The sequence below is a fragment of the Puntigrus tetrazona genome, chromosome 24 (genome assembly GCF_018831695.1).
Source record: "Puntigrus tetrazona isolate hp1 chromosome 24, ASM1883169v1, whole genome shotgun sequence".
Classification (NCBI taxonomy): Eukaryota; Metazoa; Chordata; class Actinopteri; order Cypriniformes; family Cyprinidae; genus Puntigrus; species Puntigrus tetrazona.
Window position 1 is genome coordinate 13,274,263 of NC_056722.1, and position 15,762 is coordinate 13,290,024.

General features: G+C 37.1%; 1 protein-coding gene across 2 annotated transcripts in view; it reads left to right on the plus strand.

Moving 5' to 3' along the window:
- The first annotated feature begins 5,505 nt into the window (after nucleotides 1-5,505).
- Nucleotides 5,506-15,762, plus strand: part of neto1l (neuropilin (NRP) and tolloid (TLL)-like 1, like) — a 77,182-nt gene continuing 66,925 nt past the window's right edge. The window contains exons 1-4 of one of the 2 annotated variants that reach the window (XR_006247912.1): nucleotides 5,506-6,575; nucleotides 7,458-7,511; nucleotides 7,598-7,732; nucleotides 8,871-9,119. Coding sequence is in view for 1 of the 2 variants with exons in the window: in XM_043225685.1 (XP_043081620.1) it covers nucleotides 6,548-6,575; nucleotides 7,458-7,511; nucleotides 7,598-7,732; nucleotides 8,871-9,119 (466 nt within the window). In the remaining variant the exon portion in view is untranslated. The remainder of the gene's footprint in view (nucleotides 6,576-7,457; nucleotides 7,512-7,597; nucleotides 7,733-8,870; nucleotides 9,120-15,762) is intronic. The other variant, XM_043225685.1, reaches the window with a different exon arrangement.

Consider the following 15,762-nt stretch of genomic DNA (forward strand, 5'->3'; position numbering starts at 1 on the left):
CCCAAGAATACTTTCATAAACCACTGTCATTAAACAAAATCCCCAATGCTATCTGAGGTACCAACTAAAGCTCTATCATGCAAAAGGAAGCCATATGTAAACATGGTCCAGAAGTGCAGTCGTGTTCTATGGGCCAAGGCTCATTTAAAATGAACAGTGTTCTAAGGTCAGATGAGTCCAAATTTGACATTGTTGTTGGAAATCACAGACACTTTGTTCTCTGGGCTAAAGAGAAGGGTAACCATCCAGTGTTCAGTTCAAAACCCAGCATCCCTGATGGTATGGAGGTCCATAAGTGCACGCGGTATGAGCAGCTTGCTTGTTTTAGAAGGCACTATAAATGCTGAAAGGTATATAAATGTTTTAGAGCAACATATGCTCCCCTCCAGATGATGTCTATTTCAGTGAAGCTCTTGTGTATTTGCCGCATCATATAATGTATGTATATATATATATATATATATATATATATATATATATATATATATATATATATATATATGTGAGTGTGTGTATAACTTCAAAAGCTCATAACCTCAATGCCCAGACATCTTCAAACTGTTTTGAAAATAAGATGAGATGCTATGCCATGATAAGCTTTCCCCCCTCCCAACTATTTTAAGATCTGTAGCAGACATCAATTTTGAAAGGAGCTCATTTTAAGCATAAATTGTAAAATATCTCATTTTAAACATTTGTTTCAGCAGAAGAAAGAAATAAAACATAAGAGTGAGAAAATTATCTAAAAATGTTGATGACTCCTGCACGCCCACATTTTGTCCAATCAGATATTCTCAGGAATGATAATTTGCCAGGTGTAGCAAGTCATGTTAACCATGGCTGTTTTGTTTTTTAAATATATAATTAAAATTAATTGGTTTCAACAGAAAATACAAATACAAAGTGAAATAAATTATTTTTATTTCTCCTTCAGTATACGCAATAGAAAAGGTCAATTGCATTCAAAGGGTGGGAGGCTATATTTATACAATCTTTGTTTCTCATTTGTTCATGAATATGTCATTTATTAATGCGTATACATGACTGCTATCCCATCTCCCCTGAGTTTTTTAATTACAAACTCAGAGCGGCAGAACCACAACCCTGCTTATCTGAAATGAAATGATAGCGATTCACACCTTTCATTTAGAAGTTGCTTTTTATGAAAAGAAGAATGAAGATGCACATTTTCTCATATTTTATTTTTGCGCATGAGCTGAAGCAACTGAACTCTGCAGTTGTGGTGTTGCATACAGTAGGCAAGATAAGCCCTCATTTACATAATTGCCATTTTGTCATTAGTCATCCCTAAAATAACCAATCGGTGAGCTGAATTTCGAATGTTTTGGATGTTAGAAATATTAAACTGGTTTTGCGAAGTCTTGCAGCATCTTTTGAAATATAACAAAAAGATCTCTAATAGGATTAGCATGTATACATTTACATTCAAATCCCTCTGACAGTGCCTTGTTGAAGTGAAACTGTGGACAAAAAGCTTTGCTGGTTGCTACACAGTGGTGAATGCTAATTCATTAAATACACTTTTTAAAAGGCTTTTTAAAGCTTTGATGAGCAAATCCTTTGATTGGGGTTTTTGTAGACAGTTATGGATGATTTACAATAATAAACCACTGCATAAATCACGGCTTATATATTTCATAAATAAGGTTCAGTGGAAGATTTTCAGCTTCTTGAAAATTTTGTTCCTGGGGAAATTCCAATTTCGAGAAGCGCTATCACCACTCGACAAAAACAATCTGGCCTCTCCTGTGCTTTCCTATCAGGTACTATTGGCTGATAGTGATGAAAAAGATCTGTTTGTTTTTTTCTTTTGCTATCTGTCTAAGGAAATAAATCAAGTCCTGAGGCCACGTTTAAATTTGATACTGCTATTGTAGAGAGCCAGAGCTGATTGAGTGTTCATAACTGTTGGACTGTCCAAAAAAACTAACCTGCAGCAGCTCTGAACTAATCGCATGTCTGTGATTGCAGTTTATGGTACTGTATGTTCTTACTATTTGTCATTAAAACATAAAATCTAAAGAAATCTGCTTTAAAGGAACAGTTTGCCCAAAATTGAAATGTACTGGCCCTCAGGCTATCCAAGCTGTTGATAAATTTGTTTATTCATCAGAACAGATTTGGAGCAGTCATTATACAACTTGCTCAACAATGTATCCTTTGCAATGAATGGGTGCCGTCAGAATGAAAGTCCAAACTGATGACATTATTTGTTTGGACTGAGCAGTGCTTATTCTGTGCATATTTCTCTCCTTATTCAGATGGGTTATACTTTTTTTTTTCACAGGAGAAAGCAATATTATGGATAGAGGTCTAATATTTTAGCTGGAAAGCCTGAAGTGAAAAATGTCTTAATAATAGATTTGTTCATTAAAAAAACTTGCAAGTTGTTGCTTAACAAGACATTAATTGATAGACGGGAGTCATGTGGGTCACTTGTGGAATATTGTGTTTTTATCAGCTGTTTGGACTCTCTTTCCATTCACTGCAGAGTTGAGCAAATTATTTAATTTAAAATGTCTAATAATACTATCCAATATACACACATATGTTCATCGTGTCTGTGTTTTATTCGCAAGAACATAATGACGAAACAAGCTCTGTTTGTCTATTAAGAGCTACCGTATAAACATGATGCTGACTTTCACGTAAGTGGAGCCTCTGTGTATGTAGATATAAATATTTCATTCTATGTTAAGGGGTCATATGATGTTGCTAAAAAGAACATTATTTTGTGTATTTGGTGGAATGCAATGTGTTTATACTAAAAAGTGAGGTGTACTCTGATTGGCCAGCTATCCAGTGCAAATGTATGACGGAAAATATTACACGCCTTGCCCTACATGATGCCGTGTCCCAGCACTATGACAAAAAAATGATAAAAGCCATTGTAAGGCATCCAGTGGGAACATAATTACTGATTATAATGACTTTTTTACACGGAGCGTTGCATCATCAGTCCTTGTAAACATGACCAAGTCTGCATTCGTGATTGGACAAGCATTACTCTACACTGCTGAAATCTGAAGTGTAAATAATAAGTAGCTTGTTCTTTTGATAAGAAAACGTACAGACTTACTTACAGACTGTGAGTCAGAAGCATCAAACTGTCCTTGCAAAGTTGAAATTGCTCCACTTTATAACCAGCATAGGCTGCTCTGCAGGTTCGGGAATCAGTTCTCCTTAAATGCACTGAACACTCTCTAATATTTGGGTCGAACTGTTCTGGAACAGTTTTGTAAATACAACTTAACCACTGATTTATAGTCGTGTCCTCTTTTGGAAGCACAAAGTAGTTTGACTTTCACGAAACTTAGCATCTCCAGAACATGGCGCTGGCAGCAACAACGTCTCTTTGTGTAAACCTTTAGGTAGTGTTATGAAAATAAACCCACACAGTGGCCATTTCTGGAAGACTGCATCCTCCGGAGGTCCCATTTGTCACAAAGAAGATCTTATTTGAGAATATTAACAGTTATGAATTTGACCATTTTTCTTAATTAAATTTAAGTAGTTGTATTATGCTTATGACTCACTGATATAATGCTCAGTTAACTGAAATAAACCAGGCTTGAAGATGTATGCAGCCTACAAATGAATGCTCCAGAGGATGAGGCCTTCCGTTTGAGAAACGGCCAATGATTTAGAGAAGTGTTTAAACCAGACGTTTTAAGGGGGAGTGTACAAGTCATGACTTTTATAAAGAATATCTTCTTGGTTTTAAAACTTTAGTCTTTGCTACTCTGCACTAACAGCTTGTAACGCGCCAAAAAGAAAAGAAAACTTGAAATCCCATCATGTGACCCACATAACAGTTCACTGTGTAAGGTCTTTGTACACCTCTAGTTACGTTTATTGCTGTGCATTTCTATCTATAGATCCTCCTAAATATCACGCACTGCACCTTTAAGTTCTCTTCAGGAAAACCCCCACATTCAATCACAACTCTTTTTCCAGCTTTAACATAATGTTGCGTTTATTACTCTGAAGATTAATACATTCTGTGTCAGAGTTTGCTTCTCAGAGTTGCATTTTAATGGAGTGGCTCGTCATTAGCTCTGTTAAAGCAGCCGCTACTGAGTAGGGGGACTGTTAGGGCAGGGCAGACCGCTTTTTTACTGTCGACTTCAATACGTTCTTAGTTGTTAGACAGGCTGTTTGGGTAGCAGATGCATTTTATGTCCGTAAATTCAAATCTTGACCACTTTAATGAAAAACTGAACAAGCATTTCTGAGTTCGTAAACTGTTATGGATTTTGGAAAAGGGACGCTTTCTTATAATAACTCAATTTGTGACTCCAGCTGACTGTGTATGTATAAAAGCCTTTATTTTGTGCTGACTTTCATGTTGTATAAGGATCAGCTGTCTGCGGTGTGCTTCACATTAACATGCTTAAGGGAGACTGATGTTCTGACAGCACATGGTTGATGAGATTATCGCATCAAGGAAAAGAATATTAATGTAAATGCATGTGTACAGTATAAAAAAACATATCGCACGCTTGTAACTTTGAAGATGGGTGGAAGATGCATATATTCAAATATGGCAGCGAGGAAACTCTGTGTGTACTGGCACTTTCCATCTGTGCAGTTTGGTATTGATGCCTATCAAACACAGAGACGCTGCCAAAATATTGTGAGGACCATGCAGCTATATTAGGCAACAGAAAGGGTTTGGCATTCATTGCATATGGCGAGAATAATACAAGATTAAGTCTGATGTTCATTATCTATTATAGAGATCCTCAAATACATATACATAGAATACACACTCATACATAAATATCTGTATGTGATTAATCGCGATAAATAGTTGGACAGCACTAAATGTGCATTTAACTCATGTACAGTATAATATGCGGTGTTTTAAAAAACAAAAAACAAAAACGTTTCAGACAATATTTTATAAGTAAAATGTGTTTAAGGCAATACAAAACTACTGTATTTACCAAGAACTACGTTTGTTTTTTGTTTTTTAAAGATTATTTATCATCTTTAGCCTACATTGAGTGTTTTGGAGAAATGTGTAAATGACGTGTAACTTTTAAACATACAGTCACAAAATTATGTGTTTTTTGTGTAATTAAATAAACTTTTATTGTAGTTTAAAATATATAAAATAAAATGTTAACTTGTTTACAAATAATTTCCAGAATAGTTTTTTGTTATTTTATTTATCCAAGATCTTATTAGATCTATGCTTACACGGTTTAAAAATGGAAAAATGAAAACACTGAATATGTTGTGATTTTTTTAAATATTTTGTTGTCTGTTTTACTGTAAAAGGACTTACGTGTTAATTTGGGGAAGAAAAAAAAATGTTCTCATGGATGAAAAATAATAATTCATCATCCCCGCACAATATTACTCTACACCAAACGAGTAAAACAAAGTCAGGTTAACAATAATAGCTCGTTCTCGATGGTAAATGGGTTTAACGGCGAGAAAACAGCGCGAGCGATTCCTCCATATTTAGATCGCGTCAAGTTTATTGATGAATGAAGTTAACATTTTTAATGCCAGATAAGCGGGATGATTTTTCCCGAAAGAGGCTGGCTGGCTCGCACGAGCCGCGTATAAACCCTCGAATGAATTTATAGCGTCTGCATGCTTCGCTACTTCGCTCCAATTGTCCGCAGGCTGCAGATGCTCTCCGCCAAACCAGCACTGCAGGTGCAGTCACCGCTGGAGACGCTGATAGTAGTTCAGGCTTAGAAATCCGTCTCTTTGCTTGTTTCTTTTCCTCACGCAGAGCTTTTTTTTTCTGCTTTACCCCCTAGATTGTGCTCTAGCGGTGCCTCGTGAGGTGTCGGATTCGCCGGATCCCGCAGTCTTGACCGGCTTTGCGGCGCGTCTTCAGGAGCGTCAACGTTATCTTTAGCGGACGTGTGACGAACAGTTCCGTGTGCTGCCGCATCACGTTGACACAACTCCGCCGAAGAACTGAAATTAATGAATGGCCGGAGAGGAGCGATGATATGAATTAACTCTTTGATGTGGAGGGAAGCAGGAAAAGGGGGTTTTGTGCTGCATGCGCTGGCGAGGAAACGCGGGAACGAGGCTTAAAACGCGTTTCTCGTCGCCGCGAGTTTTCTTGTCGAAGTTGGCTTTGCTTAACTATGGGGAAATTATTCGGAATGGATATTCTGATAAGTGTTCCTTAGAGATGGATCCAAGATTTTCCGACCTTTCCCCTTTATGAATCTTTTCGTGGTGACTCTGGAAAGGTGGAGCGATCAGGAAAAGCTAATGACGGACCTATTAATCCATCAAGAGCACCAGAGGGGTTTGGAAACGTTTGGATGGAAATGTTTGCACCTTTTTCTGGTTTTATACGGAACTACTAATGCATAGTTGTGGATCCCTGCTGGAATCTCAATTGTCAGTCTAGTGAAATGTATTCAGAGCCGTTGACATGTAACGCTGTGATTTTTGCTTCTTTCCCCGCAAATATCCATCTTTTCTTCTGAAAGTATTCCGATCTAAATGGAATTAGTTGAGAAAGCCCTTTGTGAAAGGAATAGACATGGTACATGGGAACAGGTTCCTTCACGGTGAGTCCAGCTGCCAGTTAACTTCTCCGTTTCATTTTACGCATGAGGTCTATCTGCATTTACCGGTCTGCCTCGCTTTATTCCTTTAGGAACTTTGTGTGTTATTGTAAACCGATTGAAATAATTGCATTTAATTTATTTTAAGTGATATAAAACATGCACGTGCATCATGACAGCATAGCATATTTTCCCAGTTGTGTTGTTTTTTGATGGCAAAAACAACACAAGTTGGTATCTGGTTTCTAGCTGGTCTGCAGTGATCATTGGCTAATGCAGATTGGTTATTAGTCGGTCCAAGCTAGTGATTTGGTGGTCCACAAGCTAGCGAACCATCATGGACCAGCAAAAAACCCTATCTATAACATAGTTAGGCTGTTTTTTTTAATGGTATCTGGTTTCAGACTGGCCTACAAGCTAATAATTAGCTAGTTCAAGTTGGTAGAGCATCTTGGAAGAGCAAAAAACCAACCGGTCGTATCAGTTTAAGATGGTTTGTAGCTAGACAACCGGCTAGTGACAATTAAAACCCAACTACCTTATTTCAAAATAGTTACCAGAATAAGTTGACTATATCTTTTCCTTCAAACTTGCAGTGCGTCCAGAGCGAATCAGTCAGTTTGGAAAGTAAATGGAAGATTTTCCTTTCCATTGATTTTGGGTGCATTAAAAACAAATAGGAAAAAAGAAAATCCAGGTTTAGACCATGTTCTGTAAACGGTACGATTTCAGATCCTTGATTTTCAGCCATTGCTACAATGCATTTTCAAATATACATATTGCAATTTAGTCCGCAATAAATGCACGCACTCTTCGGTCCAGCTGTATGTTCATAATGAATCCACATGATTCTATGCTGTTTTGATCTTAAATCTTTTGTCGCAGTTGTTGCAGGTCTTCTCATGCTTGGGTTGTCTGGGGCAACAAAGAAGGAAGCAGGTAATGATGTTTTGTCACAGAATACCCACCCACTCTCCATCTCCATGTTTCCTGGCAATCTCTGACATTTGACTGCTCTCTCTCAGTGAAAAACAATTCAGGAGTGCAGCCGGCAGGGCAGTGTGGAACCTGGGTGAAAGAACCAGAGGGAGGCCTCTTCACCTCACCCAATTACCCAAACAAATATCCTCCAGAGCGAGAATGCATCTACATCATTGAAGGTAAAAAAACAACAACAACAACCTTGTCCGAGTAGTAAATGCAGCACACAAACAAATCTGTCATGTGACATTTGGATGGTGGGGGGTTGTTTTGAATTGTTCAGCAGCGCAGTGGCACTCGGAGTGAAAGATGCGGGAGCAATCAGTTGATTGTTAATCCTATGCAGCGCCATCATGATGCTAATAAACACTTGTGTTTCATTTGCATTCATAACATAAGGCTCTATAGATCAACAGTCTCTCAATATCCGAACGTTAATTTGATTAACGCAATTAGATTTCCTCAAAAGTGGGTAAAAATGGGGTTGTCTTTCGTTCGCATCTGTTGGACCGCTAGCAAGCTGTGCTGCTGCAAGTTAATAATCAAAGCGAACTAAAGAAGCTAGTAATAATTTTCTTGCAATTAGATGGTTTATATGCGATAATCTCTTTGCCGTGAAAATAAGATCACAAACGGTGCTTAGATTTCTTAAAATAAAAATATGTAATTTAAAAACAACAACAAAGAAGCTCTAAAAATATATTTGTTTATTACTATAGTCATTTTATTACTACTATAATACATGGTTAAATAACTATGATGTAATTCAAATAAAAATAATGCTCACTGGTAGTTGATGCAATGTTGAAATGGTGAGAAAGTGTATGTGAATATGCGAATATGTGTATATGTAGCCAATAATAGCATAGCTGTAGTCTGATTATTAAAAATTAATATAATCTTTGGAATGTGATTATGTCTTCTAGACTACATGTAAAGAGTCATAAATCAGCACTGATAACAAATATTATGAGATATATAAGTTCTTTCATTCTTCCTCACAACATTTTACTAATTGTGTGTGATATTTATGTTACAGTAGAAATAAATGCATATGAATGCCATCCATATTTCCAAAACTTTCTTTATGTGCTAATAATGGCTAACATACCGAACCCGATCTTGTGATGAAATGTAACTATTATAAGAGGTGGAGATTTTTTTTTTTACTTAATCGCAACGGTCCATTCTTAAATCCAATCCTTAAATGGCCACCAAATCGTAGTTACGAATTGCCGTGAGAGTGTGTTGGAAATATGACGTCATCCATCATAAATTACATATGTCAATCTTGATTTTTTTTTTCCTCCTTTGCAGCTCCCCCGAGACAATGCATTGATCTTTTCTTTGATGAAAAGTATTCAATAGAGCCTTCATGGGAATGTAAATTTGACCATATTGAAGTCCGGGACGGACCCTTTGGCTTTTCTCCAATAATTGGACGCTACTGCGGCCAGCAGAACCCTCCATATATCAGATCGAGTGGCCGTTACCTATGGATAAAATTTGTTGCAGATGGTGAATTGGAAGCGATGGGATTTTCTGCGAGCTACAACTTCACAGCAGGTACATACAGTTTTATGCTCCCTTTATACAGTGTGAGTAATGTTTACAATTGATTCTTTATTAAACCACGTAAAGTTTTTGACTTTTTCCGATGGTCTTTTAGTGTTCTGGAGGTTTCACCTCAGGGTATTGTTATCCATGTGCATGTCGACTTGAATTCCTGATGCAATCAGTAACTACTCTTCAAAATCCATGCTGCTGATTCATATAGCCATGTCGGTTCTGTCAATGATCCTAATCTGCAGTTGAGCTTATTACTTATATTCATTTGCGGTAATAAAGAGCCTGTGTGTTCTAATTCGTCAAGCACCTCTTAAATTGTTTACCTTGATCAATTCTTAGTACCACAATGAATGCTGACAATCCTTCCCAGGACCTGATTTGGATGATAAAGATTGCCAATAAGATGCTAAGTGATAACAACAACATCATTCTGCATATAATTTATTCCAATTACCCGTAAGGAATCCTTAGAAAATATGTAGCACATTGGGTTTGTTTTTATCAGACGTCTTATTCTTCGCTGCTTTCTTGGTTTGATTTAAAATGGAATCTCTGAAGTGAGTCTGAACGGCATGTAATACTGTACCGGAGTTCAAGTGAGAGATGTTTGCGTAAATGGTGTGCAAATGGAGCAGTGATAGATATTGTGTGAAGAATGCCAAAAGCAATATTTGAATAAAGCTGCAGCTAAAGTTGTAAATGTAGAAAAATTTCACAGAGTGGTCGAGCTTTAAGGGCCTTGCAGATGAATTGCACAGCTGTGGCACTGGGTGCAAGAAAAAGTAGCACACAATTGAAGGTACCACTGATTTAGAGTCGTACTGTATCTGAGAAATGAGTTATGAGCTGAGGCTTTTTTTCCATCCTATTGTGAGTCAGGAGGAAATTCTTTCGCCAAGTTTGGAGAAACTGTTCAGCGTGAATGGATTCAGACTCTCGCTTTGCAACTTGCCAGAGAAGAAACACAGCTTCCTCTAGTCTTGATAAGGAATATCAGTGGCATATAATTTACATAATTAAGGAGATAAAAGTCCCTGAATTCACTTCCCTTGATGTTCCCCCAAAAAAGTGAAGAGCGCATCTGCTGTGCTGTAGCCAATGGTAACACATGCTAATGCAGAAGGTACAGGAGATGAATGAAAAGCAGGGGATGAGGAAGGCTGGAAATTGCATGTATTCATCTTCCTTGGTCTTTTTCACATTTTATCACCACGGAAAGGAACACTACTGTATTTAACGGAAAATGTATGCTGCTTATTATCACAAAGCAGACACTGAATCAAAGATGTGTGACGAGGAATTTAGTGTATTTTCATCATGATGGGGCTCTGGGCGGCACAAGTTTTGAAATTTCCTGCACAAGACCCTTATTAACACTGCACTTGCTTGCTTCATATCAAATCAAATAGATCAAGTGCAACTGAATTACAGCTCTGATCTTGAGATTTTTTTTTTTTTAGTCTGGAGCAATGTGATCGATGTCAAATAGTTGTAAAAAAATATTTGAAAGTGTGATTCAAGGCCTGGACAAGTCACTGAATAAAAGGTTTGGAAACCTTGAATCATTGCTTTCATGACATTCACAGTGTAGAGCCTTTAGTGCCACCAGTGAAGTCAATTCCTGAGCTAATGACTCTTATGAGCTGTTTTTTAATGAATCAGTAACACACAGCATGACCTGCGAGGTCCAGTTGTTGAGCGAATGATTTGGGGTCTGATTAGTTTATTAGAAATGTACAGTGCAGCTAAAGAAGTCCAACTCTCAAGCAGTTGACTTTTACATGAGCCGGTTAGTGGATCACAAACATACAGCGTGACTAGTGAAGTCCTGTTCTTTAGGGAATGAATCTTATGAGTTGATGCTATTTAATGAATCAGAAACAGACAGTGTGACTAGGCTTAATTCTTGAATAAATTACTCTTATGACCTGTTAGGTTTTTTTTTTAGTTAAGGCTTGACCAGTGCATTATGACTGATCTGACTCACTTATTGAATAGCTGGACAAATACTTTTCACCTTGTTTCACTCCACGAGACAAGAAATAATAACCCTGCTATGTTGTTCTTATATGAATAGTTCACCCAAAATAAAAATCCAGACATTATCTGTAATCCATATATATATATATATATATATATATATATATATATATATATATATATATATATATATATATATATATATATTTTTTTTTTTTTATTAATCTCCTGATTTCTCAAAATGATGTGCTTGTATGCTTGACTTAGTGAGTCAGAGTGAACTGCTGCACTAATATTATAGTAAATTAGTACAAAGTCAGAATATTCGCTAAATAGTAATTTAGATTTTGTTTTTTCACCAAACGTTATTAAATTCCTTTAGAACACTTGGAAAAAAGTTGCATGGGACCATTTTGTGTTATTTTTGCAGCTTTTTTTTCTGTAGACCAGCCTGCATCATCCTGGTTCCCTTGTCAAAATCCCAATAAGGTTTTTCCATTGGTTTTCAGATAATTGCAGAAAATATTCTATTTCTTTTTTCAGATGCATAAAAGCTTAAAAAAAGTAATGAGTGGGGTTACTAATGTATTGAATGTTGCAGAATAAAACATGGAAATATTTTGAGCTTGTGTTAACCACAGACTTTATTTCTGCCATTTAACCAAAAACCCATTCAAACAAACTATTGACTTCTGGGTGATGGAATTGGAAGTGCCAAAATACTAACTTGCTTCCAGCGCACTATATATGGATGAGTGCCAGCAGATGTTTTGGGGGGTCTATAAAAGAATAGAATTGAGCAAAACAATGCGCAAATTTTAAAACATCTCATTTACATATCAACCAATGCAGTATACCAAGCACAGCGCAAATGAAAAAAATAAAAAATAAATAGAGTACATTTTACATTTAAAAAGTTTTGATAGAGGTGGTATTGCGTGACTTCTAGGGGGTTACTAGTCATCTTTTATTTCCTGAAGCAAGTTAAAAATATCATGGCTTGGCAAATTATCTTTTCTGTGTTCTTCTGGCATTACAAATAAATTAATATGTGTGGATAAAATGTTCTCCCTTTTACCACATGCTCTCTGCTGTGTCTCCTCTTAGCAACAATAAGTGTAGCCATTTGCTTTTTTTTAATAATGCGGTTGCAATATAATGGCACTAATGCCAGTAATTTGACAAGCGGAAATGTTATTAAAACGCTTTGCCCGATTCCTCCCATAAGTTTAGCGGCTGGAAGGAGAACTCCTACAGGTGCATATTCAATAAGGTCAGGTGCAAAAATAACCCACAGTCCATTCCTTGAAATCGTTCAGTTGGAATTTATCTTTGTGACTCTCTAAAATAAGGAAAATGAAATATCCAGAAGTCGTTGGAATGCCATAAACCACTTTAAATCTTTGACCTGGGCCACATGCATCCAAACATAGGTAGAATATTCAAACGTCATGTGGTTTAAATGCTTGAGTTTCCTAATTTGGTTCTAAAGTAATTAAAGGTGTTTTCACTCTAGGTTAGTTTCATCTGAAATTGCAGATGCATGGCATAATCCGTTGCCGAAGCCAAACTTTGGATGGCTCAGTGATAGAAAAGTAGAATGATGTGCACACTGTGTGTAATTACTTCCTGATATCGTGTGAAAATAAAAATGGCTGTGCAGTCACTCTCAGCATTCAGATGCAATTATCATGCAGATGTTGTATGAGTTGATTCCAACGGTCAGATCTTGCTTCTCTGTAGACAGACGCCCTCCTACTACCCTACTACATCTAACTGGATTAAGAAGTAAAAGCCGGACACTCAACGTTTAAGCTTCACTGTGAACAGAGACTTTGCGACTATCACTTGTCCCTTTCCTCTGCCCTCCTTCCCTCTGTCCATCTGTCCTTCTTTCCTTCGAACTAACTAGAAAACTCTAGAGTCTCACTTCCTTGTCTCCTGGGCTTGACTGACCTTATTACCCCACCTCCTCTTTTCTAGGAGATAAAGCTGTGCTACCAGACAAGATCTGGCTGGGTTAAATAACAGGGAGAGCTGCTCCCCTCATGTGTCTTTCCCCAGGCCACTGGCTGTTTGAAGCCTTTGTCCCAGCTGTAAACAGACGCAGCAGTAATAAGAAAAACAAGATGGACTAAAAAGCATTTCAGGGACCGCTTTCTTGATCCAGTGGCCATTTAATAACCTTGTTTGGGGAAGCCTCATGTGGCCTTTTCCTCTTTTCATTTTCAATAGGTTTGTTGAAAGCAGGGAAAAGAAAGAGGAAGCCGAATGCAGGAGCTGAGAGCGGCCCCTAAGATACAGATGTTGAAATGCAGTCAGGGCCAATTAAGAAATATCGTTCTGTGTCTTCTTGCGTTTCATGTTTTTTGCTGTCACAATAGTGTGACCAGCCAGGTTTTATTAATTATTATGTAATAAATCCCCGTCATCCAAACTTGTACAACTTTTTTTTTTAAATACATTTTTTGTACATACAGTAAAAGTGATTGGGTTTAGAGAAAAAAGCTGAAAAAATCAAAATAAACAGTCAAATATATCATTAAAAAAATTATGAAAAGTTGGAATGTTGCTGTGGCAACTAACTGAATATAAGTTCAAGCTACATTCAAGCTAAAAATACATTTAATATAAACATTTTTTTGAGATAATACAAATGCAGGTGTGTATATTTATGTATGGATAACATACAACATACAAAGACAAACGCATGTACATTAATTCTTTGTTTGCCGACATTCTTTAACATATCACATTTTGTGTTCTGCAGAAAAAAGTTATATAGGTCTGGAATGATGTGAAGATAAACTATCCCTTTAAACATTTTATAGAAATATCCTGAGGGTTAAGAAAGAGCGGGTTGGTCTTTAATACCTAGACAAAGCTTTTGGTTTGGAATGGAGGGGCTGCAACACCAAAAGCTGTTTTAGATTAGGGCTTTGATTAGAGCGTTAACACCCTTTTTCCAAGAGATTGGTGGAGATTTGGCCTTCTGTATATCCACCATTATCAGTGCATAAAACCCTGGATTTAACACAAATTATGATTGCAGATCCCGGTCATCATTACCGCCGCTGCTCTAATAAGACCCGACTGCCCTGCGGCTGCTGTGGCTTGATTTTCACTGCACAAGCCTAGAAGTCATAAACAGCTAATTTTAACTTCCAAAGAGTAACTGTTGACACATATAGGGCCAAATACAAAACCATTAATTAACAGGTCTCACTACCATCAAAACACATGCTAGTTCCTTGCAAAAGGAAAATAAAAACTGTGCAATACTGATATAATATGACATTTATTCCAGCAACTACAAAATTACTGCCAATATATGAGATGAAATGTGTGTTTAAATGTTATACTGTATATAAGTGTGTTGTATTACACGTTTAACAGTTATATATGTAGGTTACTGAACAATGTATAGTGGTGGGGATTTTTTTACAGAGGTTGAATGAATGGTTTTATCATTCGTATGTGTTCAACCCAGTTTTTAATTCAAAAACTGAATCAATCAGGATCAAAACAAGCATGTGCAAGCAAGTCCTTGAACTACTCAGCTATTTGTTCAGAAACAGACTAATTCAGAAGTGTGTGTAGCTCTGTGATGCAACAATGGGTTTCCGTGAAAAGACATAGCGTTGCGCAAAATCTAGAGTAAATTAAGCCTGACCTGACCCACTTCAGCCCGTAGGTTCAAAACAGTTATATGTACTGTGTAAATGCATTCATTCCACCTTTTTAGCAGCAATAAATAGCCTGTTTAAAGACACCTAAATGACACTTCAGAAGCACTTCTGTGCTAAATTTGGCATAAAATTACTCAGTATTAACTTGTTTATCGAACTTTTGAATAAAAGTCATGCTGTTGTTGTGAAACCAGGTTTGTTGACAGTACATTAAACCAAAGGGAATTATATTTTTCATGTTACGACCTTTCTTACAAACGTAGCTTTCTCTCTGCATTTGAATATCTCATATGGTTGTATTTACTATGCTGTGCGTGTTGTTGTGTACTTACTCAAATAATATTAGCATTCACAGCAAGCATCTTGGTCGTAACAAATAATATTCAACTGTTTTTGCACACGTAGAGGATGAAGCAAAACCAGAAATAAGTAATCCCGAGTGCAATAATTCTGATAAGGCCGTGATGTACTGGAGATATTTAATCTTCTAATTTGTGGACTCCAGATCGTATTGAATTTAAATCATTCTAACGACATCTGAGATTAGAAAAGGGAGCTGGATATATGGCCCCTCTGTGCACAAGAACCTAGCTATATTATTGAGGCGTGATGGATTCAAACCGAAAAATTGAAAATTGAACTCAGGGAATGAACTTTTCGGGACATTCAGGTGGCCACATTTCACCACGGCCTACCTGATTTTCTCAGGTCCGATAAAGTCTATGGATGGAGAAGTCCTCTGTTGCAAACGACATTTCAGGCTCTGGAAGGTTGAATAGGTTTACTGAAGTCCTTGACATGGCAAAATTTCACTTCGAGGCACAATAATCAGTCACTATTATTTCAAGATGGTTCATGCCCTCCCATCTATTAATGTTGAGGGAAGGCACTGGTAATTAGCGGAGAAACTAAACAAATGAAGGGAGAGTAACAAACTGATGTGGATGTTGCATCACTGGTAGTGGAGAAAA